At 37.3% G+C, this 24,024-nt stretch overlaps 1 protein-coding gene and 1 non-coding gene across 2 annotated transcripts; both read right to left on the reverse strand.

The window, feature by feature from the left end:
• Positions 1-11,290: 11,290 nt before the first annotated feature.
• LOC117434955 (eukaryotic translation initiation factor 4 gamma 2-like) lies at positions 11,291-23,817 on the reverse strand. Its single transcript, XM_034057706.3, has 23 exons — positions 23,660-23,817; positions 21,927-22,034; positions 21,246-21,423; positions 20,225-20,290; positions 19,751-19,876; positions 19,275-19,377; positions 18,918-19,049; positions 18,749-18,815; positions 18,436-18,587; positions 18,106-18,216; positions 17,021-17,104; positions 16,844-16,942; positions 16,591-16,732; positions 16,271-16,434; positions 15,871-15,984; positions 15,439-15,567; positions 15,106-15,207; positions 14,809-15,024; positions 14,268-14,526; positions 13,838-14,042; positions 12,975-13,183; positions 12,711-12,832; positions 11,291-12,382 (listed from the first exon to the last, which is right to left on the reverse strand). The coding sequence occupies exons 3-23, from the start codon at positions 21,308-21,310 to the stop codon at positions 12,317-12,319; spliced, it is 2,733 nt and encodes a 910-aa protein (XP_033913597.1). The 5' UTR covers positions 21,311-21,423; positions 21,927-22,034; positions 23,660-23,817; the 3' UTR covers positions 11,291-12,316.
• LOC117435212 (small nucleolar RNA SNORD97) lies at positions 15,641-15,836 on the reverse strand. Its single transcript, XR_004549144.1, has one exon. It is a non-coding gene; the product is annotated as a small nucleolar RNA SNORD97 (small nucleolar RNA).
• Positions 23,818-24,024: the final 207 nt, after the last annotated feature.

Consider the following 24,024-nt stretch of genomic DNA (forward strand, 5'->3'; position numbering starts at 1 on the left):
GACAAGGCTGAAATGTGGAGAGTACACAGTGATACTTTCTTCTGTTGTAGATCAATGCTGTGCAGATTACTATTAGTGATGGAATAACTTACCCAGTTTAAAGAGTGCCAAACACTTGTCAGGCTGCATTATAATTAAGGAAACAAGGATCTTGATGACAAGATCCCTGTTCAGGTTTCCATTCTTGTGATGCAGTGTCAGGTAACCCATAAATGATTGATTATATTGCCAAAAGCATTCCTATTGTTCAGAGATGCTCAGTGCGTCTCCAAAGAACTGAACAACCCTGCTCTGATCTTTGTACGGTCAAAAAAACATTAAAGCAGTTTTGTTCAAACGTCTAGCATGTCACTAAAGGCTACTTCACATGGGGATCTACAGATTATCTGCTCTTCAGCTAAATCTCCTGTGCAGGATAGCAGGATGTTATACAAGTCCTTCTCGCTAAGCAGCTGTAACACAAATGGACAGACGACTAGGCTGTTAACCGGGAAAGAAGGACATGATGAGAAAGCAAGAGAGCTACGGGTTTTCTCGCCTTTGGAAAGTGGCACAATCTTGCGCCGTGGCAAACCCATTCGCATGGTCCGCCCAGTCAGTGCCCTGAGCCCAGGGGCCTCTTTTATAAAGATCAGCCAGTTACAGGGGGAGCTGGTAAGAAAAAGGAAGGTAAGTGAACAAGATTTGGTGGCTACAGGTCATTTTTATTACATTTTTTAAAATCTGGGTGACACTATTCTGACTGTATTTAAGCCTGTTCAGCTTCAATTGAAAAAGGTTCTGTATTCCTGTAATCTTTCTTGACGGTAGATTTATAGTTAAACATTTGATTTGAAGGGTAGTCGTTTTAATAGGAGAATGGAGCTATGATCACTAACCAGCTGGCAGTGTGAAATGAAACTAATGTACTGTAGGGTAGGGGCGGGAGACGGGGGATCAAAATGCAGGGTTGGCCTTTGTCCTCCAAGGGCCGCTGGCTCACCGACATCCACTGTTCAAAAGGATTGGTGGTATTTTAAAAGCACATTGCAGCATCCTATAACATACTCCATGCAATTTGTTTTAGGAATGTGAAGACTTCAAGCAGCAAAACAAACACTTGTCCAATGAGATTCATATGGAGAGGGTCATGATGAGAACTGAGAGTGAGCTAACCATGAGGAACCTGAGACATTTAAACCAGGACCTCCTAGCTCAGGTGAAAGAGGTAAGACGTGATGTAAGAGCGGTGGCAAAGAGGTTAAAAAGGGTCACTGGATAGGTGTTGTTTTAAGCATTTCTAATATGTCGCCAAGCATGTACACAGCAGCCAACTTCATTTCAAGTTTTTTAAGTCAGTTGGCCTCCTTTTTTTAGTACAGAGAGGAATAACTGTTTGAAGTTCGATTACAAATAGATTATAAAGATGCATTAACACCCTGAAGTGTTGACTGAGTTGAAATAATCCACAATGGATTTGTTATTTCCCTGTGGGAGTAACCTTGTTACTGAAGCCTCAATTCAAAGGAGCAGTGCCCAGTATCACAACAGGCAAAGATTCACAACTGGGCAGACTATTGGCCAACATTCCTATGCTATGAGCCATTCATGGACTGTTTAAAATATAAGACTAGTCGAAATGCTATATGGAAAACAGGTGTGCATTTTAGCTGTACATGTAGGTCAACACATAGAATTGTGCTAAGTGACTTTTTGTCAACGTATGAAAATCATAAATTATACCACCCTTGATTATTTGTAGACAGGGAGTTTCAACAGCATTATAATTTCATAAATACCGCCTTTCTTCTGTCACTTTTAAACCGCACGACTGATCGTGTCAAGAGTAGCTGTATTTTTATGACAGCATGAAGAGTGAACATGAGTTGAAGGAGGCAAACACATATATTTTTTTTACAGATGATACATTTACATCTACAAATACAGGTCAGGACTCAGTGTTATACGACATTAAAATGAGTTGGATGTAATAAAAAACAAATCCGAGACTCGACATTCTTTTACATGCAGAGAAAGCAATTGGCAGCTGTAAAATGACAAGCGAAAATTCAACCTAGAGCTGTTTGATGAATTAGCTGAGTAAACATATGTGACACCCACAAAAGGAGGTCTATCATTTGGAGCCAACCTCCATACATTTTGAAATGGTAGCCTGTTTCTTTGGTTATTCATTCACTCAGTCAAGATGTGCATGACTGGAGCTTCTGCCAGTCTGCCTCTGTCCTCTTCAATCAGCTGGTCGCCCCACGTGCCTGGGTGACTGAAACTGACATCTGCAGCCCTTGGCTACACTCTGCTCCGGTTTCCCTTAACAACATGTGACCTGCCTGCAGTCAACACAGCACAGCACAGAGAAACAGGTGTTTACTGCTATGGAAGTATCCTATCCTCGAACAAGAACTGGGACAGTGTGGTATACAGTGGAGTGGAGGAATTGGGACATGGTGTTAAAGTAAATGGATACACTTCAAAATACAGGTGCATTAACTACACTGTTTGCATTCTTTGAACATGAGAATAACATTAGTAAGTACAGTGTAACAAAATCTGAAGTGTATCCAAATATATTGTTTTCAGGTTTAACTAGAATCAGATGGCTAAGCCGTTTACCGATTAAAAACAATTCTTCAAAAGGTTTCCACACTACCTTTATGAAACCACACAGGTTTTCACCACTGTGACAGGCTCAGGCTCAGGCTCAGGCTCAGGCTCAGGCTCACTCGAGACTGCCCTGCACAAACAGTTTTGCTGGTTTAAATACCTGCCTGATAATTGCAGGTAGGTGATAATGATTACAGCTTGGAGCCAGGTGAACACCATCCTGGCTTCCTCCAGTGGCATTCTGGGGGTTGTAGTCATGCAGCTGGACTACAATTTTTCTCCTTTCTCGCCTGTTCTGCCACTATATATGTACTGTATATATACAGTTGTAGTCAAAAGTTTACATACCCCAATGGAAATGTATAATTTCTAGAAATTTCTCGAAAACAAATAATTATAGGAAAAATATTTAGTATCAAAAGTTTTGCTTTTGTGGATAAGGAAAAAGTTACAAGAAATAGATGTCTGCAATTATTTATTTCAGCAATTTTTTTGCAAAACTCCATATATATGTTTTTTTTCCAGGTTAGCCACTCTATCCTGCCATCACACTACACATTACCGTCCTGTGCAAAGCAGTTAGGACCCTACCAGACCCAGTGCTAAACTGAGTGTGAGGCAGAGATAGGGCTCCAATACCTGCTGTACAGGAAGTGAATTTATAGTGTAGTGGCAGAGTTGGCTTGACCCAATCAAAAAATTATTTCAGGGAATTGTCACGTTTTCACTTTTCACGTTCTCTTTTATTATATTATTTGCTCTGCACACACTCTTAACTCAGGGGTGACGTTAAGGAGGACAGAGATGTTTAAAACTCCTAGTGGTTTATGTTCGAGCACTGGACGAGCGGTGTGTCCATAAAACCTTTATTTAATCAAGAAAATCACGCAGACTCATTTATTTGAAGTTTTACGAATCAGAGCAACATCAGCGCTCCTTCGGTTTATTAAAATGCCTTTAATATTGGTTTAGTAGTTTGCGCATACCACCAAAACCCCAAAACATGTAACAATAATTAGCAATCCTAAGTTTATTACAAGCTCGGCATTTAATACTTCAATAACATAATACAATTATATGTATTTTAGTGCAGCCCTCAGGCCGTCTAAGCACAAAGCCTACAAGCACCCACTGCTATGTTTTAGCACATTCAATATAACACTCTCAATACTAAAACATAGTTTCAAAACCTCATAGCAATATAACCAATACATGCAAGATACAATATTACCATTAATATGCTTACCTCCTATTATAAGGAAGAGTAGCATGAACAAAAGAGAAGGACTGTCTTGTGGAGATCTGCAAAGGATGGACCACGTGGCTCTGCAAAGCTGAGTCTGAAAAGTTAGGTGAAGCAGAGTTCACAAAATCCTTGCTACCTTGATTCACTACTTAATATGTGTGCATTATAAAAAGGAGTGGTGTTTAAATATATGCAACACCAACAGTTGTATTAGAATATAACAGTTATAGTTATAATGGTTATAATTGATTACATGAACTTGGCTTTCAAAAATATATTCCCTCATGTCATCTCACTTTCAAATTAGTTTCCTTCTTTCCTTACAGGTGTGTGTTTAGCAGGTATTATAGGGAACTTCCATCTTATATCTTTTTAGTGTAGAGTTTTCTCCTTATGGAAAACTATTTTACTGAGCTGTAAAGCTGTAATGTTTTTCTCCTATGGGCCCCTGGTAGCTTGAACTTAATTGACATCCAGATGACCCTGTATTTTTCAGCTATACACATACTGGCTAAAACCAGCTTGCTGGAGACACCTCTTTTCTTGCCAAGTTTAATAGTGATTAATGTTCCCTAGAACTTTCCTTACACCTGTATCTTACGTGCTTGTTCCGCCCGGCAACTAACTATCTTAATATATTTTGGAATTAGACCATTTCTATTCTGTCCTTCCTTCTTCTAAATTGAAGAATACTTCTAGCCTTGACACCGTAAATCCCTGATAAGAGAATCCCCGCTTCTCTTGCCAATGAAGACCTCTTGGCCTCAAGCACTGATCCCTCCAAGGGCAGGCTTGTAGAAAGTTCGATAAAGCAGGTTACACAGAGTTTACTTTTCCAAAGCCTATCTTTTGCTTATAAAGTTATTCTTCAATATTTTTTCAATCTTTTTATTTTGTATTTTAAACACAACATCTTTTTATGCTGCATTATCTTTTTAACTCAGTATTTTACTCCTTATAGAATATGGTTGTTAACTATTCTCCTCTTTACTAGCAGCAGCATAGCAGCAATATCGCAATAACAATTTATTTAACTTTTCTGTTCCCTTTCTGTGGTGTATCTTCTAAAATACTTATTTTCCTAAGTTAGAGTCTGCTTTTTACTCTAGGTTGTTCTTACTCACCTACTTATTTTAAAACTGAATTACACGCAGAAACCGACTCAAAGCGAGGTCTTTTAATCCCTTTCTGTTTTTCTCTTTCCCTTAAGAATACTCCTAACTCCTTTTTCCTTTATATTCAGAAGTTATAATTCTTGAATGTAAGCACACAGTAATTCTTTTCATTGAATTAGGACTCAGTTTTTAACTATGCTCATCTTGATAGAAAACAGCTTCAGGTATGCTATCATATTAAGCAAAGTGAATCATATGATCTTATACATAAAAATTGTTCATAGTACACTATTATTTAAACTAACTATAATTACTACTACCTATGATTACATGTTACCACAACAACCTATACCATTTTAAACAAGCATATTAACATACATCTATTAGTACAGCATTATTCTGTATTCAAGCTGAAAAGTCTTAACAGAGATTTTAGCACTAAATTCTGGGAACTGTGCCAATTTTAATAAGAGACTGCTCAAGGCCGGCCAGTGTATCAAGTTGTACCAGATTCTGTTATACGGTCTTACAGAGAGAAAGCACTTTACAGTATTCGTTACAGACTAAAGATTATTCAAACATTACAAATGGTTACAACACATATCATCTCATTAATACATTTCATTTTTAAATCATCCAGTCCATGTCCAATGTTTCAGCTCGTTCCCAGCAGGACTCCACTTCTGTCTTGGGTTCAGCTCAGGTCGGCTCTGCAAACACCACAATACCTATTTTGCTCTACATTATTAGTGGGCAGACTTAATACAACTGAATCTGAATCAATCGAGGAGCCGTGAACTCTAGCCACTGAAATTCTCCATGCAAAGGAATCCAATTTCTTACTACACATAATAACTGGTTCGGGGTCACCCGTGACAGAATGATACTCATTACAGAATGCTGTTATATTGATACATGGCAAGACCATTGTTTTTAAAGCACCGATTAATTAATCAAATTCAAAGCAACATTATCTATATTTGTTCTCTGGGTTGCAATAATATTTCTTAGTTATCCAAGTTCAGAAGTATTTTTTGGTTTTCCCAGTTGAAGCAAAAAGTCCACATGTCCCAGCAGAGGGCGACCTTGTGCTGCAGAGTGGCAGAGGAAGCTGATTCATCCAGATGTGAAGCAGAGAGGAGGCAGACTCAGGCTGAAACACAGGCACAGCAGTCCAGGGAGGAGAAGGGCCTGCTGGTGGCTGAGAATGGCAAGCTAAAGGAGGAAATCCAGCAGCTGAAGAGCAGGGTAAAACTAGCTGGCAAAGGGTGGGAATGCTGAGCTTGTTAAAAGCACACCACCGCATACAGTACAAGGAGGTTCATTTATTCAACAGGGGTCCTATGTCATAAGATGTATGGGCCTATACTGTAATTTCTACTGCGGACAAAATGCAGGCAAATTGTCCACTCCAAACCATTTATGACATGGGCAATTTACCCAGTGGAAAATTGGACCCTTGTTTCCAAAGCAAGGGCAGCAGCCACAACCATCCCATAATACAAGCAAGTTTAATCTGAAAGTATTGGATTTAACTACTGTATTAGCTGCACAATTTCAACCATCCATTGGTTTACGGTAACAAAAACAAACGTCTATTTCCCTTCATGTACAGTAAATACTCTGGGCCTCTACAATGACTGGAGGTTCTCCCTATCATTGTATTATCCCTATCATGCGATTGTAAGTCACCCTGGATAAGGGCGTCTGCTAAGAAATAAATAATAATAATAATAATAATCATAAATATCATAACAGGATGTCTTCATATGTTAAAGTACCATGCTGTAAGTGCACAGACCATTCTCGAAACATGTGAAGTACACCCCATTTTGTTCTAATGTAATTCTAATGTATATTTCTGTTGCTGTTTCAGTTAACCAATGTGCAGCAGGTCTCAGCCCACGCGGAAAAGAATTACTTTGAAAGTAAGATTAAGTTAGATAGGATCACCGTGGAAAAGCAAGTACTACTGGAAGAAAATCGAGACTTGGAACAGGAAAAAAATGAACTCGGGCATAAACTGAAGGAATTAACTGAAGAGTCCACAAAACTTAAAGAGAAGTGTGTCATTTTTTCATTGTCACTTGCTAATGTATTGCCGGCTGATTTGTTTACAGCAATTATTTCTCTTCTGGTGTTCTTCAGACTAATGTAGTGTGAAGCTCAGTCAGGCAGGGTTTTTTATGGCTTTTAAACAGTTTACCTCTTTGACTTTCTGACCTGTGCTTGCTTTCCAGAAACATCTTACTTTTCCTAAATGCCTATAATTATTTAACACGTCCTAAGAAATGATGCTTTCAAAGTCACAATGGAAGTTGTGACTGAAACAGGCAATTCTGCAGCCAAGCACATATTTTGATTGCTGTTAATCAGCACCAGTTTTTGAGTAAGGTAATTTAGAGGGAGGGAAAAACAGCTATCTTCTCTATAGTATAACATTTAATATGGCACAAGATTTGATCAGCAGTCAGGACATTCAATTTATGTATCCAAATAACTTATTTACAATAATGATACAGAAAAACAAACAAAAAACACACACACACACAATTATACAGCAGCAAATTTACAAGGAGTCTTGTGTGCATTGACACAGAACTGCACAAACTCATCCCCCAATGGTATGGTGTTCCTCAGGGATGTGAGCTCCAGGCGCAGGGCTTTGGCAGCTGAAGAGCTCTCAGAGAAGTCCATGAAGGCACAGTGTGAGGTGGAGCGGGAGAAGAGACTGGCTGAACACGAGAGACAGGAGAAGGCTAAAGAGAGCGACACGTGGAGACGGAAACACGATGCCCTGGCAGACATCTTCAGGTCTCAGGAGGACGAGAAGTCCAAAAGACAGAACAGCTCAGCTGTGGCCAGGCAATGCTTTGAGTTTTCTGATAAGCTATTGGTAATAACATACCCTCTATATTACTGTTTCCTATTAGTGCCAAGCTAATATCAAGAGCTATTTCTTATGTGTGACTGAAAATGACCAGAGTTCGAATTCTGAAAAATGAAGATGGAACTCCTAGAAGCTTTGTGGTACGCATATAAAATAAAGCTTTTTATCATTCTGTTTATACATCTTAGCAATGGTTCTAACTGGTCAAACTGGTTATAAAGTCAATCGTCTTTTAAAGTAAAACCTCAAGATCACATGGGTCCTTTCATCGGTTTTCTCTTGGCGTGTTGGAATGACACTATCACTGGGTCTGCAACAGACGTAAACAAAGTCAGAGAACAATTATTATAAACCGCTTTTGAAGTTAACCAGTTACACTGAAAAGCTTGGCAATGGCAACTCTTTAGGAATGTTCAGTTTTTGTGGTTAGTTTGTTAATGTAGCTGGCTTTTTCCATTGTTAAGAGCCCTATTTATAATTACCATGATGTGCTGGGACAGTTTGTGTACCTAGAGGACATTAATAGCCAGTTTTTTGTTATGAACTCATGACAGTATAAGTGCTAACAGCAAACAATAAATCTTGGGGTTTTGCCATGGTTACACGAAAAACAAAAAGGTCATTATTATTTTAACTTGTACTTTATAGCCTAATGTTACCTAAAAATAACCAACGTTAATTTAAACATTTGTATTGAACAACTCTTCTGTCTTAAAGTCACACTTGTACTTAGAAGTTTAATTTACTGCCATATCGCCTCTTATTCAGGAAGGAGAGCCAGTGTATCTGTCCACACAAACTGAAGAGCCACAAAGGTAACTGGAATAAATCTATTTCGAAATGGAGGTGGTAAATGTTAGGGAGTGATCACTTTATAGGATGTAGAACACTCTCCGTCTCACACCACTCCCTGCACATTGGTACAGTCAATACAAACTGCTCACTCCTGAGTTTGTGTCTATTGATTGGTGTCTTTCAAATATTACCATCCACTATCTGTCAGCAGTCGTTTATGACCTCCCATTAATCCATCAATTATGACGTTCATTTCCTTGCATTACACAACAGATTTGAATTTCCTAGTTGCAGTTGAGCATATAAATGCGCACACTGGGCACATACTATCTCCCCCTTCTAATTCATGGTAATCCTTGCTTGTTCACATTTAACTAATCAGGGCCTTATATATTGCAAAATAATTAACTTAGTGTCCTGTGAATCAGGCCATTTGCATAATATTGTGCTATCTTTATTTCACAAAGTAGTGTCCAGATACAGAGAATAACAAAGTTTTCAAAGAGCAAATCTTATCTTATTTTCGTCCTGTGTACTGTGCTTTTTCATGCTACCGTATGAACTGCTAGTAGAATGTCTAGAATTCTACTCCGACACAAGTAGAAAAAAGCACACATTACTAGGATGAAAAAATAGCTGCAGATTGGCCCATTTCAATTCTCTAAAAGCTTTTTAAAACTAACTTTTTTTTCCATTACAAGAAAGAGGCCAACAACAAAACAAAACATCACCATGGATACATGACATGGCCAGGAACTCTTGCCATTGTTTTAACATGATGCATTTATTTTAAGCCTGCCAGTGGTATTGGAAAACTACCAATTACTACATGCCTTGCAACACAAACCGGAATCTATTCAAATATTCCACAGCCTTTTAGTTGACTGGTTGAATGTATTTGCACTGCAGCATTTTGTGAATGTGTACTGCTGTCTGCACATTCTTTTTTTCAAATATAATTATTAACATGTATTTTTAAAGTTCTGAAGCATTACACTATATACATCTCAATAGAAAAAGGCATTATCTGTTACACACATGCTATGTTTTTTCATATGCGGAGAAAAACCTGTTAGTGACATGACTAGTTGTGGCCTCAACAGAATTTTTTTTTTTTTTAAATAACGGATGTAAATGCCGTATGTGTTCCCTTAATAAAACATAATATTATTTTGCAGACAATGTGTGGACTTGTACATGTTCTAACAACTTTTCCCTCCCTACTCAGACTAATGTACAGAGCTGCTACTCCAAGTTCAAGTACTCGAAGAAACTCATCTCACGTACATTTTAGTGAACTTTCACCCATAGAAATTCCTGAAATTGTATTGCCTCGAAAAAGCAGAAAAGTGGTGGAATATTTCTGGCTTCCAACTGATGAGGAATAATACATGGATCATGTTACTAAGTCTGCAACTTCAACTACTATTAAGAATATCATACTTGTGTTACTTGGCATGAGGGTGAAAAACATACCGAAATATTTACCAACTTAACTACCAAAGCAACATTACCTAAAATATCATTGTTTTACTATGTTACCCAACAGCAATAAAAGACAAAAAAAAAAAATGCTGATCTTGATTTTTTTCAGGTCCAGCGCAACCTGTAACTATTTACTATATATATAGCAGCATGAGTTAGAGGTAGATTCAGAAGTGCATTTAGGGAATTAGAATTGCAAATCAAAGCACAGCCACCAATTACTATTCCAATTTGTGTTTCACCGATACTAAAATAAATGCATGACACAGTATTAACTTTGTCATTGTCTCATTAAGATGTACCGTTTCCTGCCTTGAAAGCATACCAATATGCTTACTTATTGTATCCATATTTATATAAAGACAATATGCAAAGTTCATGTATCTTTTCATACCAGCAGGCATTTACACAATTCCAACTAAAGTGGACAGTTTCATTTGTGATTCTACAAATTCAAAACTACCAACATGTCAAAAGCATAAGGACCCAGCTTCTCCTATTTTAATCATGCCCCAATCACACAGCATCCAGTTTTGACAGATGGTGAACTTATTTCTTACATTTTATTATAATTCCACAGCAGCCAGTTACACATACTTTTGCAATGGCAATTGTTTTGTATAAGGAAAGTAACAGCATAAGGCTAAGACTGAAATGACAATTCCTCAAAAAGCCTATTCCAAACCTCACCAGTACTTTGTTCTAAAAGTTTACATACAATCCATTAGTCTTATTGTACCAATAAGCATTATACAGTAAAAATGAAACAAAACCGACTTAAAACATAAGTTGTCATTTCAGCGATACAATTTTAACAGTGTTTAACTATATACTGCAGGTGAAGCAATAGTGGTACACAATTCTCTTCTCTCAACTTCTGTAACCTACCATAACACTTTAAAAGGGTAACATTTGGAAGTCAATGTACAGCTTTAGGGATATTAAAGACCACATTAATCTAAATTTTGTTATGTGCAGGGATAACATATCTACCCAAACATATTTCATGATCTATATTTCTAAAAAAAATTAAAAAATTCAAATGTAGAAAATATGCAGAAGAGTTTACTGGTAGAATTATGTCCAGCTACACCCCTAAGATGTCTAAAATTAATTAGACAAACCGCTTATAAAAGAGAACAATCAATACCCAATCAATTAGTCTTGACAGTTAACTTTATTTCACCAATTGAGTTCAGACAAGTTTAAAATTCACTTTATTAGATACACATCTTTCTAGGTCATCGATTATAAGCTGTCCATCTGAATTTATGGGCAGAGATTTTAGTTTCATTTGTCCCTGAACATGCAGTTGGAAAAAACTAAAAAAAAAAAAAAAAAAAAAATAATTCAAGTATCACAATGTTTGATAGATACAGGTATATATAAAATAAAAAAAATCTGGGCATGTGAACAAGACTTGATAAATTAAGGAGGCTTAATTTCAATACTAGAACATAAAAGGGGTCCAATGCAAAAGTTGAATTTATCTCACTAATAAAAGGTTTCCATACATCCATAACAAGCACTTTAGTAAAATACCCTTAATCTCACAATCTGATCATATTTTTGTGCAAGTAAACCAGGTTTTCATTAAAGACTTGTGTACTTGCCCAGGCTTTTGTTTTTTGTTTTTATTTTCAGGACTTGAGGATATTCAAACCCAGCACATAACAAAGCCCATTACTAGGAGGTAGAAATACAGGCAATAACTAATTAAAATGTTACGGCAGCAAACCAATGATTACAGTTTAGGATTCTTTGTAACAAAATCGAGGGATAAAAGTCAGAATATTGCAACGACTCAAGTATTACACCGAGCAAAGTGCAAAGTACAGTGTTGCTATTCAGTTATTAACTCAAAACGCCGATGTAGAATATGGCAGCAAAATAGGTCCTTGCAATCTACTGCTACTACATAGAACATAAGATGTAGTTATTGCATGCTGCTGATACATTATAAAGTCTTCTACACATTGAAGGTGTTCTAAAACCTTAGATGGTACACTATGCTTAGGACATTGGGGCAGAAACCAGTCTACTGATATGCTTCTGCTTTAAATATTGCGAAAACTTGACAGGAGGGAATGAATTTTCGCAGTGGTTAGGTTGAGGAAAAAACAACAAAAACAGTTAAGTCATAGCAATGGTATATCTGCACTGTTTAAGGCTTTGGCTGGTTCTTCAATCAGCATCATCATCAGATTCTTCTTCCTCTGCAGTTTCCAGCCAGGTTAGCCACTGGTTCACCTGCAAGAAAAAAAAAAAAAAAATAAAATACACAAATCTGATTCACTTCTGGATTCAATTCTCCAGACTACATTCTTACATTGGTAAAAGATGGAACACAACACAAAACAGCTCTGACAATAAAAACCAGGGGTGTCCCATGTTGGCCCTTTCACCCCTGGTCTTTGCTCCAACCCTGTTTTAGATTGTTTAACTGAACCAATTAAAACGTCCATCCAGACCCTGAAGTAGCCAATTGTATCATTTTACCTGTTAAACCTGGAGTGGAATGACCCTCCAGGACCAGGATTTATAAACCAAAACTGCCACAAACAAAACTATAAATTACCTGGAATAATGCTTTGCCCTTTCCAGGAAACTCTTGAGAAATATCTTCTTTCCAAGCAAGGAAGGCTTCTTCTTCGATTATCTCCATGTCATAGAAGTGGACAAAATAGCGTAGCAACATGCCTAAGAGAGAAACAAAACTTCATCAGTACAGAAACATTTGTCCAAACTATAATTAAACCCACACTCACTCAATTAACAAAATGCATGTCTATAATGGATAGAGATAGATATAAAATAAATGAAAACCAAAGAACAATGTTACCTTTTGGAAAACTGCTGTTGCTGCAGTGAACTTGTAGTGCATACAGTGCACTGACCTGCAGATCTACATGATCATGCAAAAACTTCTGCATGACTGGCTTAAAGGCAAGAAGCAGCTGTTTCTCCTGGTCCAATTGCTCTTTTGAAGGACTGTCCAATTGCTCATCTCCCTCTGTTAGACACATCTCATGGGAAATGTACTGCAAAAAGCTACAAGTAGTTTAAAGCATTAAATAGGTCCAAGGAATACATTCTACAATTGCTAGCTAGTTAATTACATAAGTCTCAAAATACATTCCAACACTCCAGACAGCTACAGTACTTCTGAAACCTAATTACTAATATTAATGACCTTCTAAAGCAGGGGTGTCAAACTCAGTTCCTGGAGGGCCGCAGTGTCTTCTGGCTTTCGTTCCACCCGAGCTCTCAATTACTTAATTGGTCTAATTATTTGATTAACTGGACACATTTAACACTTCTCTTCAGGCCTCAAAACATTTCATAGGTAGTGTACCTTGAATCAAGTGCATTTCTAAAACCATTAACTGTAAAAGACCTTGAGAAATATTAAATGTGTCAAATTCAACAAATAATTAGATCAATTATGTTAATTGAGAGCTTAAGTTGGAATGAAAACCAGAAGACCCTGCGGCCCTCGAGGACTGGTGTTTGACACCCCTGCTCTAAAGGCAACCCTCTTGAAATAAAAGTAGCATGCAAACTAATTTTGGATGAATGGGGTGCATACAGCATAGATCAAATCACAACCCTACCACTGAAAGCAACTTGCGGTTTAATGTAAATGCAAATGCACATTTTTAAAAAGAAATAAGTCAAGTTGTATTTTTAGATTAATTTATTCACCTGGTCATCAGAATATTGACAAAACCCTTATCAGTGTGGAGTTTGGGTGAAATGTTATCTTTGATCCACTTATAGATGGCCTGAGGTGATGGGTCTGCCTTAATTTGCTTCAATAGCTCCTTCTCCAATTTCAGAAGCGGGAACAGAAAACCAAGTCCTTTTCCATCTAAAATTTCCAACATACGATCCTTATTCTGGTCAATCTCTGGAGGGGGAAAAAAAATAAATAAAAAACTGTTAAACTATCAATGACTATGGAAACATTAAAAACATTAAAATGACAAAGATTCCCTGCTACTATCTCTGCACGCATACTCGGTAGGAATTTATAAATGGTATGCAGAAATGTCTGTATCTAGTGTTCGGAATACTTTGCAGTTCTTTTAAGCTATATCCAGACACTATTTAAATTAAATGTTCAAATACAAACCTGGCAGCATCTTCTGCATGTTAACCTTGCTTTGCTGGAATAGGTCAGTGAGCCACTCCCGATCCCTCAACTTGGCAGTTTGCTGAAGACAGAGCAGGAAGAGGGGAAAATGGGTGCCATTCTCCAGAGGCTGTGCCAACTCAGCTATATTCACAAGCTCAGCAATAATAGCACGGGCTGCAAACTGGGCCAGGTAGGACTTCACAAGAGGGATGTCGACCTCTAATTTGGGACACTGGTCCAGAACATTTAGGAAGGCCTATTAAAACAAAAACACACATTAACAACTTAAAATAGCTTTTCTATTTTCAAACATTTGCCAAGTACTAAACTGATCCATTATGGCTAACCTAATCAAAATAAACATTTAAGACATTATACAAACTGAACTGAAAGGGTTACTGTGTCTACTGCTGTATTAAATGTATTGTGTGCTTCTGGCATATCAGATCAGTCACTCAGAACTTGCCATTTTTAAACCATTGCAAAAACACAACAACTTCCTATACAAAACAAGGCAAGGCAAAGTGTGCTTATTTACCTGCATGAAGTTATCTCCACTGATCAGTCCCTCATGTCTGAGGGAATGGATCAGAGTGCTGGCATGTTCTTTGTCATCGTCAGATCGATCAAGTGAACAAATAATAATTTTGCTCAACATCTCAGGCAGAAAGTGTTTTGGAGCTTTCATCTCCCTGACACCATTAACGGCATCATTTATAATTTTACTGTTCAGGTACTCTGTTACAATAGTCTCCTGAAAACAAAACAAGACAAGTTCAGGCACAAACCCAAGTACAATGATAGGTTAAATACATAACCAAAGTAATACGCTTACAGTCATTTTAAGTAGTTCTTCTTTTGCAGGAGGCTTCTTGCTATTCTTTGCTGGCTTCTCCTGGATTGGAGGTGGGTTAGTTTTGAGACCAAGCTGAGGTGGCTATAGATACACACAAAAAAACGACAAATATTTATACTTTGCAAGTAGTCCCAGTACATGTAGGAGATATTTTAGAACTTGTGTATTCTATATTATTGGATACCACGTCCATTAACCTTAAAACTCCCAGAACTACTGAGCCAGCAAACTCATTTAAACCTGGTTTACTATTGGTTGTAAATAGGTCTTGCATACAATCTTTGGAAGAGAGAATTGGGAAGCCTGTATTACCTGTCCCAGTGGTGGTGTCTGTGTGCGAGGAGGTTGTGCACTTGGAGGAATCATGGTTGGTATCTGTGGCTGCAACTTTGGCACTTGATTTTTATTAATTAGGAATGACTGGGCAGGTCTTAAACTGATCTAAGGAGAGAATAAGCACAACAGAATTAAGCCAGTCCACATTTACAAGCTTTATTAAAGCTTTAAAATAGTAATGCCCTCATATCTCATAATCACGTTCAGCGGATACTAGTCTTCCAGTTGAAAGAAGTGAAGTTAGGGTGGGGGTAGAGGAAGAGAAGTGGGACTAGGAAAAAAGTGGTGAATAAAAGGCTAGATTCAAGAGAAAGAAACTGGTTCTAGTATTTTTTCTCCTCACAATAACGCGTCTTTTTATAATCACTGGGCATCACTGCAAGTACTCAAATCTCTCTCAGTTCTTACCTCATCTGCATTTAGCTGTCCTTTCTTTATGAACCGAGGCTGCATGTCCTTGGACTGAGCTTGCTGCTGGGATGGATGTCCCTGGTTCTGGGTATGATAATGCTGGTTCTGCCCCTGAAACAGATGGGATCTTTAAACTATGTGTTTTCAATTTATATATATATAAAAAGAAAAAGACTGTACTCAATTAAATCTGAATTTTAGCCAAATGTGTTTGCCAACTACAGCTAGAGATTCCATCCCCCCCATCTCCTCCCCACCCGCTTGTAATGTATATTTCTAACTAGTTTGGGGGGAATGACATCTATGAAGATCGCTACATACCTGAAACCAACCATCATACAAGAACCTATAACCACTTGAAATGTAATTTTCATGGAAGCCACCATAAATAACGTACCTGGTTTGATTTCATAAAAGATTTGCCCCCCATTTCAAACTGGGACTGAGGAGCAGGCACAATGTGCCCACCATGGCCATTAAAAAGTTGGTTTGAGCGATGACGCCCCATTGTGGGTGAAAACCTATCCTGAATAACTCCTGGACCAGTGCCAATCCCACTGCCTGCGAACAAAGGGGATTCAAGTTGAAAAGGTAGATTTATTGAACAATTCATTGAACAAATGTAGTCTAGGTCAAAGACCTTCAAAATGTTAACTGGTAGTTTAGTTGTTAATTTGTAAATCAGATGAAATGGTCATATAGTCAAAATTCACACACCTGGCATCTGCCCAAACATATCAGCAAGTCCTCCAAGAGTTTCTCTGTCAAGTTTCATCCTGGGTGCCATAAACGGTCCGTCCAGAAAGAAGTCAGTCCTCATTCCTTGTGACATATTTGCAGGAATAAAAACACCCAAATCCTGTGGGGGAGAGAAAGGAAGAACAGGTTTAAGTTTGAAACTTAGTTCAGTTACTCAGATTTCCATCCATTATACAGTACAAAATATTCAACTCCAAAACAAAAACCTCACCTTCACTGCCTCCTGACGAATCTGGATAATCGTCTTTGGTCCATTATCAATAAAAGCTTTGCGAGGAACCCAATTGTTTTCTCGCAACTCCAAAGTATCCTGCAATAAAGAAATAAATTAAATTCTAGTTCAACAGTTTAGGAATAAAAAGTGGTTTCAATTATACATCAAACTTACCTGCAGCAGGAAACGAATCCTTGCTGGTAATTCCTTGTGTGTCATTAAGGATTTCATACGGGCAAAGTACTGATCCATTAAAGACTAGAACACAAAACAAAAAAATAAGATTCATGGCAAACATTCTTTCAGGAGAAATTCCCAAAAGTGCAACAATGCGCTATACAGTCAGCACTCGCATACCCTACCCTATAAAATGCTGACATCAGTGATGGTTAAACGTATGTGACGCATATCTGATTATTTCATTTTGGCCCGTTCCAACCCTTGTATCTTTTTTGTGTTCCCTGAAAAACGGACAATCAAAAATACATATGTGAAAGGACTGTTTTAAAATAAGTAGGCTTCCATTTAGATGTACTGTATTGGTTTTATTGGTACAGTACTATATTTAACAGTAGTATTTTAATTCAGAATGATATGATCCTGAAAATATCACTTGCCAAGAGACGACTGGACACAGACTGTAATACATTACATGCTTTTAAATTTGGTACGTATTGCTGCAGTATGTAAAATTCCCCATTAAACGACCCAACAGCAAAATTAAATCAAGAAAACTGGTGACGGAGTCGGGAATCGCGTGCGACGGGCAAGTGCATTAATTTGTTACAATATATATATAGTCTTCCAGTTGAAAGAAGTGAAGTTAGGGTATAATATATTATATATATATATATATATATATATATATATATATATATATATATAAATATAAAAAACAGAGATTTATTTTGTTCTTAATACAAGGGCGATAAAACATGAATGACGTATCTGGGTAACGGATATCCGTGTGCTGACTAATTGTTATTTCAGAAAAATGCAGTAGTTCACAGAATTCTTTTTTTATTGCTGGATCAAATCGGGACAGTTTTTGCATTCATTATAAAAACCTGTGGTTTAAGTTGCACCAGTGAACACAAGTGCCAATTGTAAGGTTTAATGAAACGTTATTAGATTTACATTCAGAATGCTATATTAAGAATAAAGCTATCAAGCTCACCCAAGAAAAGTTTGACAAGCTATGCCTTAAGCTCCTGAATGTGGGCGTAGATACTAAACTCAGCACTTAAGTTATTGCATACCTTGGCTTTTTCATGGTCTAATCTAGGTCCCACTGTTCTCATTATCTGACAGAGGCACTCCAAATCCTCTCCCATATCCTTAAGTTGTACTCTCTTCTTCTTTTCCAAAAGCTGCAAGAAAAAAAAAAAAAAAGTGTTACAATGTATTTCACACACAAAGAAATCAAGTACCAACAACCAAGTATTTGGTGGTCACTACATACAATTAAGAGCTTAATTATACTGTACACAGTTTGGGTGCAGAAAATATTTTATTTATTGAAAATTAAGACTTTAAATCTATACTACAGCAAGATAAACTATGTTATCTGCATAGTCACAAAAACTTACTGTTTTGATGCACTTATGAAGGATAGATTCATGGATAAGATCAAGTTTGCCAAGTTCTCCAATGAATTTGATGTTGCCCAGCATCTTGATCTTGGCAATTGCACGCTGCTCCTCTTCATCAGCTGTGAGAGGGTTGTCATGTTTGTCATAGACTGGGGGGGGGGGGGGGGGGAAGAGAGAGGTTAACAGCAAGTAACATAAAAGTATGTTTGTATATATATTCCAATGTCTCTCCTGTTCTCTACATACATTTAAATGTGACACAAGGACCAGAAGGGTATAATGCAGTAGAAAATTAGACTTCAATGCTTACTTTCAACATTTCTGGTACGATTTTCGAATTCATCTTGAAGCTTAGAAATTAAAAGTCTCCTGAATGTCTGTAAAAACAAGGCTTAGAGTTAATATTTCGCATGAAAATTCACAGAGTACAGCAGTTTCAATTCTGTAGTTCTATGCTTTTTGTAGATATAGATGCATACCGTGCTTTGCTTTTGAGCTGGCGGGATCTCTGGTGACGGGCCATCAAAGTTTGGTGCATCTTCTGCCAAGCGCAGACATAGCTGAGCATATAGCGAGCTATACTTGGGCTCTTCAAGGGCTTTGTCTACAATCTATGGCAGACAGCAGATAATTAAGACAGTATTCCAGTATGTGACGTCCAAAGAACACCCCCATAAAATACAGAAAGTCCGATCTGCACCCCTCAATAGATTTGCATTTCTTAGGCATAACCTTTGCTATAACTTCCATTCTATTATTGGATAGTTATCAGAAGATAATGCCTGTGTTTAATCGTTTTACGCGACGCAGTAAAATTAGCTCTAAATTCAACTTACCAGCAAGATGATGGCTTTTAGGACGAGTTTAGTATCTACGCCCACATTCAGGAGCTCAAGGCATAGCTTGTCAAACTTTTCTGGGGTGAGCTTGTTTAATATGCTGCATTAAAGAGAGACCAGCATTAGAATGTTATTCTTACAGACAAAGCTAGTTCAGCTGTTTAGATTTTTTATAAACACAGATCAGCTGAACAGGCGCATGATGAGACAGGAAAGTAGCATAAGCAGTACCCAATTAAGCACAGATACAGATAACTTTGCAGACCAATATGTTATTTATTTATTTTTTTAAATATAATTGCAATATCACAATGCTATTCATTAAAACATTTACCTAGCTGCACTCAAGATCCAATTAAAGCATTATACTAAGTCCACTACATTATTTATTAATTTGTAAGTGTTAAACTAAGGAGTTTAAATCCTTCTATAGATAAGTGACAATCGTAAATTAACCATATGATGATACTTACCCTCTGACTTTCCTAAAGATTGCATCGTGTCGTTCTTTTTCGTTGGTGGAGTTGACATCTCGTCTAGTGCTTCGTGAAGGAGTCCATCTCTGAACGCTAGGCCCTGGGGCTTTCCCCAGGTACTCGCTTTAAAAAAGAAATTCAGAATTTGCAGCACTTATTAAAAAAAACATTAAGTTAAATACAGGCAATGAAAACTGTTTGAGCCATTCTAGCTTTTAATGCAAGTTTAGATAGCCCACTGTACTATGTCTCTGCAGATACTTTGAATTTGTGAAGAGGAAATTACTGCAACTGCCTTCAACTATAAACCCCCTTCCAAAAATGTAGAACCATTTGAAAATAGTCACCATAAGCCAACTAAAGGACTATCTTGTACTCAAGTTTAATAATGGTAGACCTAATTAGGCATATAAAAGCCGTGTCAACTAGTTTGTTGAAAAAAAAAAAAAAATAAATAAATAACGAACATACCTGTTGCCGACAGTCTTGGGATAGTGCTGAGGTGCACCCCTACCTCCTCCACCGCCCGAAGAAGCACTGCAAGATAAAATCAAAAACTGAATCTTAATCCCCCTAAATGCAACTGTTGTACAAATGGAAATATAACATTTAGGGGCAGTGGGTGAACTTACTGAGAAGTTCCCAAATTCTGTGCAACTTTTAACCCACAAGACCAGAATAAACTACCAATTATTCTTGGAGAGAAAAAAAAAAAAAAAAAAAAAAAAAAAAAAAAAAAGCAGAAACCAAGAGACAATTACTCCACATTAACATGAGTGGAAAATATCTACTTTAAGAACTTTATATAACACACTGGCAGCTATAATTTTAAGCCCTTCACTCAACTCACAAACCACATCTACAAATAACAGAACACCAGCTGGTTTCCGAGACAGCGTGCAAGTGACCTTGGAATGGTATTATGTCAAATTACACCCTGAGGAATATTATGGGGGGAAAAAAATAAATAAAATCTTCAAAAAAAAAAATGGGCTATGTGACTGTGGACCGAGGGGGGGGGGGGGGGGGGTAATACATATTTTATACAGGAGTAAAGCAAAAGAGACTCCAGGATCAAGCGACAAGTAGACAGCTTGCTGGCCAATTTGAGAAAGGGTGGAGATGTAATTTTAGTATCTTGGACGGATAGCTTTAAAAAAAAAAAAAAAAAAAAACACTATCTACAGCTCATAGCTGCTGTGTTAAAGGGAGAGTAATGTTGAAAGTGTCACGCTACCATATTATAAATACTTTCAAGTTCCAAATCTACAAATGACGTACTGTGCCAAAAACTAAACATTCATAACCGTCTGAACTTTAACAGGTCCTAAAAATGACTCCATGGTATAGTAAGTTTTTTACTGTTACTATTTAAACATTAGTGTAACTGGGTCTGGGAAGTTCAGTGCTGCCAATGCACTTTACACTGGTCAATTCAAAAGACAGGAAATTAACTTTAGGAGTCAGATCAAGAAGAGAGATTTTAATGTACCTCCGTTTGCAGTCAATTATGGGCCTGACCGCATCTGACAATTTTAATTCTAAATTAGTGTACATCAGGCCCTGCAGGGCGGTAGTGCTACTGTCCAGATCGAGAATCCCAGGCCTGACGTCCAAGAGTGTGAGGTTAACAGCTGGTCGTGTGATTGTGTGACAGTCGTGCAAAAATTCTATAAAAGAAAACGCCAATAACCGGCAACAAAAACGGTTGGCATTAGCGTCACTTGACTTCTGCGACGGAAGCAAAACTTTAAAAAAAGAGAAAAAAAAGAAAAAAGATTCAAGTAACTGGAAATATGGCACAACCAAGGCCTCAAATTTCCCTTGAATTAAAGGAAAATCACCACCAGGAGGTAGGTGACAACCTGATCAGGGAAGATTCAAGGTCATGCAGGTTGGTGTAAACTATGGAAAGCAATCTGTAAATCAATCTATAAATAGTAAATAAAACAAAACAAATCCATATCAGCTGGCTTCCTTTTCTTCCAAGTGCATTACTAGTTTATGGTTTTAAACCAAATTAGGCTTATTGTTATGTTGATAAGCAATGGTCCAAATAAAACTTAGCAGCATTGACCATATCTACTTATTTGATGACTTAACAGCAAATGAACAGAGATTCAGTTCAGTCTAAAATTAAGGCTGAAACTAGATGGCCAACTACTTCACAAACCTGAAACGAGAAGCACCCCCTTCTGCAATCACACTCTCCACTTTGGCGGCTTGACAACGAAGAATCTTCAAAAGAATAATTTTCAAAGGGTGGGGTGGGGAAAACGAACTAGAAAATAAAGAGCATGCACACCATTAACACCTGACATATACAATAAAATAGTGCACTGACTGAGTCAGGAAACTGATTTATACAATTAGTATTTCCTGAGACTTTATAATCTTGACTACATTCCACAGACTTCACAAAACCTTCATACTTCAGAATTCTGTCCCGGTCTAAAAGTTGTTTAAATAGCTGGATCAGGTCCAGGCCCAGTTCCCGAAAAATCTGAAGTTAAACAACTACACGCATATGAGTTTTTAAAGAAAGGGTAGGTCTGACTGTAGATTGTATTACGTTTTGTTGAGACAGAATTTAAGATATAACCTTGTTCCATTTTAATAAAAGAAATTACATTAGGAAACAGGGGTCCTGTTAAGAATGAAGCACAAAGGATAGTCATTTGACAGACATTGTCAAGTTTTGCAATTTAATTAATTATCAGACAAAGAATCATGTCTGTAAACTGCATAGCAAGCATCAGCTGAAAGCCTACATTAAACCTACTAGTTATATTTAAATATAAAGTTATTAACCCTTTTAACTTTCTACAGGTTAAGCCACACTGGCTATATCGTCAGTGTTCCTATATTACCGGAGATAGAGCTTGTTTATAACAATTGTGCGAACGAGAAACAACATACTCTGCATTGATGTAAACGATGTTTTCCAGCAGAGCTCTTACAAGCAGACAAAGACCTGGACTGTAGATTACACATTTCCTTTGTAATCATTCCTAGGCCTAACTGTTACTTTACAGTGCACCAAACACGTGTATATTCCGTGGTTGCAATTGGTAACATTTAAGTAACGTTTAATTTTTTTTTTGTTGTTGATGAAAATAAATCTTAACAACTTTGTCATAAACGAATCCAAACCAATGTTAACTGACAAGATTTAAATTAATAAATAAATAAATAAATAAATAATAAGTAGTCGTAGTCGTAGTAGAAAATAATGCATTAAATTATATTTTATTTCTCACTGACAAACTCATCACTTGTTTTGCGGTACACTGTCGGTGTTATTAACGACAATTTTGCGTACCAAAATCATGACAGGTTAAAAATAGCAGATTGCGTTAGAAGTTTACTAGGATATGCCAACACTTAATATACAAGCATATGCGTCAATTAGTTACGTAACATATAGCCTGGTAACGAATAAAATATAGCCTAGTTGGATGAGTAATGGGCAAGTTTCTACTTGATTACCAGCAGTACCTGTAAAGCACTGTTCATTTCGCAATCACGACAACCTTCAATAGTGTATTATTGGCCAATACATGTTTTACATAAAAATAAGGGGACCTCTATAAAAATCTATCGTAAAACGAGTATCCGTGGTTTTATTTAGGCTGTTCTGTAACATCCAGGACAGGTAAATGAAAATGAATCTGGGTTTATTATACAGAGAGGGAATAGTCTTTTTACTAAGTGTTAGACTATTTACACACACAGGATATAGCCACTTACATTAGTTAAGATTGAAAATACAGGTTGAATTTGTACAGATTAAAAAAATAAAAGTCATGTTCCCCTCAACGACGCCATTTTCTACAGTATATAAAGGGAAAGAAAGAAGCTAGCAGCCATTTTAGATTAAAGACATAATGGAAAAATTGTTCTCACCTTTACTAAGACCTCTTCAGTTTTTCAGGATTGTTTGGGGTCCAAACAAGGAAAAAAAAAGAAAATAAAAAAGGTAAATTTAGGACGTTTTGACCGAAATCAGAAAACAGAAGATGAAGAGCCTCGCCACTGTACCGAAGAAGAGACTACTTGCTAGTGGTCTACGTCACTCGTGAACGCAAACATTATTATCTGCAGCAGGCAGACTGGCGTCATACGTAATTCGCTGATTTTCCTTTTTTAGCCTATTGGAGTATAGCAATATTGTATGGGACTACCTGAAAACGCGACAGTCCAATTGGAGAAGACCAGGCGCCGGTGAAGGCCAGCCCCTATTTGAAGATTGGTTGAGGCGTAGCACAGCC

Source organism: Acipenser ruthenus, chromosome 28 (genome assembly GCF_902713425.1).
Source record: "Acipenser ruthenus chromosome 28, fAciRut3.2 maternal haplotype, whole genome shotgun sequence".
In the NCBI taxonomy this organism is placed as follows: domain Eukaryota; kingdom Metazoa; phylum Chordata; class Actinopteri; order Acipenseriformes; family Acipenseridae; genus Acipenser; species Acipenser ruthenus.